Raw genomic sequence first — 2,780 nt, 5'->3', positions numbered from 1 at the left:
GCCCTGACCGTGTTGGTCCCGCGGCAAACGCTCTCCAGGATCCCGCTCGGGTTACACGTCGCTCCCCGGAAAGTTGACAGATGGATAACCGTCATGATGTAGGTGAGGGTGAGGCCGACCAGCAGCTCCAGCTGCGCCGTCTCACCCAGTAGTTTGAGTTCATGGGTGCAGCAGCAGAGCTGGAGGGTGGACGCCGCTTCCAACAGGTAAATCCAGTAAGCTCCGGGGAGGAGACGCGCCGCTGTCCGGCGGATGGCCTCGCTGAGGAGCACCGCAGAGCCCAACACCGCCACAGAAACAAACAGGTCAGTCATCTCTCCGGTCCTCCACACTGACCTCAGGTTCTTAAGTTACACACAGATCGTCGTGATGGAGGGCAACTTTAAAGTGTCCTCTCAACTTCCCTCCTTTTCGACGTCAAAGTCGACTCACGCTGCCGCAGTTCCGTCAAACCGCCCAATCTGAAACAGGAAGCAAGGGGCTTCCTTCAAAATAAAAGCGCAATTATGCTCCAGGCAGCAGCTCTTGCTCAAAGTCGATTAAAAATAGAGGTGGTAGATGTAGGACTCAGATCTTCTACTGAAACCAAAGCAGCACTATTACAGCGTAGAAATACTTACATCAAAAGTTCACAAGCAAAAAAAGTAGTCCATATATAGAGTACTATCTGAATGATATATATTATTAACAGAGATTTTTGCTGATACCCCATTTAATCAATAATCTACGCTTATATTTATATGTCTTCTTTTTTCCCTACCCAATTTTAGTGATCAAGTCTCCTCCGTAGTGGAATTAACACCATATTATGCATGCATACTCTTATTGTGACAGCCCACCAGCAGATGGAGACAAGAAATACAATACTTTTCATTGTATGTAACATTCATTTATTGTTCAAAGTAAGAAAAATGTTGGCCAATTTTGATAGTTTGTTTCAAAGCCGATATCTGCCAGTACTGGTGACATGCCAATATTATCATGCATCCCTAATCATAACTGAATTATAATTGTGGATGCAGTAACATCTAAATTAATGTCACTGGGAAAAGTAAATGTAGCTGGCAGGTAGGGTTAATAATGCCCCTGTCCCACTGCACACACAAAAAAAACAGTACCACTTCTTAACATGTGGCGTTTGAGTGTCATGAGAAAGGTTACAATTAATATTCACATGCAGGTCAAAAGACTCTGCAGTAGTCACTGCTATTTATCGGCTCCAGCTCCGTTCGGCATTGATGGAAATACAACATCCACGTGAATGCACTCATTTTAGCCCTTTTACCTGCAAGATGCAATGACACCACAACCACAAAACACCACCTATCTCTGCACAAGCAGATCCAAATTAGTCTGCACCGAGTTTGAGAGAGACTGAACAAGTAAGAGATGTATAAAAAGAAGTAACCATACAATTTTTTTACTGGCCTCCATGCTGCTTTCTGCTGCTTACTATCCTGTTTTCTGATATTTAACATGACAGACCATGGGACCAATGTGATAGGAGACTATAGCCTATTTTTAGCAGGTTTTCTCATGTTTAAAAAACCTGCATACATGCACTTATTTTGGTGAAAAAATAGGTATAACATTGATCACTTTGTTACAACACAATGTTCTGCTGGTAAACCTTTGGTCCTGGTATTCATGTGGATGCAACTTGAAGCGCTCCACTCACCCAAACACCGTTGCTGACCAACTACCCCCCCCCCCCCCCCCCCCCATAGCAATTGCATTCCCCGATGGCAGTGACCCCCCCCCCCAGCAGGATAATGATGCACCATGCCACACAATAAACACTGCTCAGGAATGGCCTGAGTGACGTGATAAAGATCTCAAGGCTCCAACCTGGCCTCCAAATTTCCCAGATCTCATTCTGCGCGAGCATCTGGTACCCCACTTCACAACCCACAGCACTCACAGATCGGCCGCCAACACCCCGGTGCCAGACACTACAGGACTCTCCCCAGAGGTCCTAGGGTTATGTCCCTAAAAGTCAAGGCCAAGTCAGATTAAAGGAGGCCCCAGTATGGATCTGGGGTACCGCTGAGAAACCTGCACATCCCGCAAATGTTCGATCAGATGGGGATCTGGGGAATTTTGAGGCCTGTCCGATGCCTTGAGCTCTTTGTCATGTTCCTCGGGCCATTCCTGGACAGTTCTTGCCATGTGGCATGGTGCGCTGTACTGCTAGGGGGCGCACTGCCACTGAGGAGTACTATTGCCATGATGGGGAGTATTTCGTCTGTGGCAGTGTTTGGATAGGTGGAGGGCATCAAGTGGCATCAACATAAATCTCAGGACCCAACTTTTTCCAGTAAAACACTCTATTGTAACAAGGTGATCAATGATATTCACTTCGTCTGTTAGTGGTATTAATGTTTTGGCTGATCGGTGTACATCATACACTGCCTGGCCAAAAAAAAGTCACCACCAAAAAAAAAGGTCATACACTCTAATATTTCGTTGGACTGCCTTTAGCTTTGATTACGGCACGTATTCGCTGTGGCATTGTTTCGATAAGCTTCTGCAATGTCACAAGATTTATTTCCATCCAGTGTTGCATTAATTTTTCACCAAGATCTTGCATTGATGATGGTAGAGTCTGACCGCTGCGCAAAGCCTTCTCCAGCACATCCCAAAGATTCTCAATGGGGTTAAGGTCTGGACTCTGTGGTGGCCAATCCATGTGTGGAAATGATGTCTCATGCTCCCTGAACCAGTCTTTCACAATTTGAGCCCGATGAATCCTGGCATTGTCATCTTGGAATATGCCCGTG

General features: G+C 46.0%; 1 protein-coding gene across 1 annotated transcript in view; it reads right to left on the bottom strand.

The window, feature by feature from the left end:
* LOC117271581 (aquaporin-11-like) overlaps window positions 1-440 on the bottom strand; it is a 9,428-nt gene extending 8,988 nt beyond the window's left edge. Inside the window, exon 1 of the mRNA XM_033649861.2 lies at window positions 1-440. This exon is cut by the window's left edge and continues 278 nt beyond it. Coding sequence (XP_033505752.1) covers window positions 1-314 — 314 coding nt within the window. The 5' untranslated portion in view covers window positions 315-440.
* Between the last annotated feature and the right edge of the window lie 2,340 nt (window positions 441-2,780).

The sequence above is a fragment of the Epinephelus lanceolatus genome, chromosome 11, assembly GCF_041903045.1.
Source record: "Epinephelus lanceolatus isolate andai-2023 chromosome 11, ASM4190304v1, whole genome shotgun sequence".
Classification (NCBI taxonomy): domain Eukaryota; kingdom Metazoa; phylum Chordata; class Actinopteri; order Perciformes; family Serranidae; genus Epinephelus; species Epinephelus lanceolatus.
This window is presented reverse-complemented; position numbering and strand designations above follow the sequence as displayed.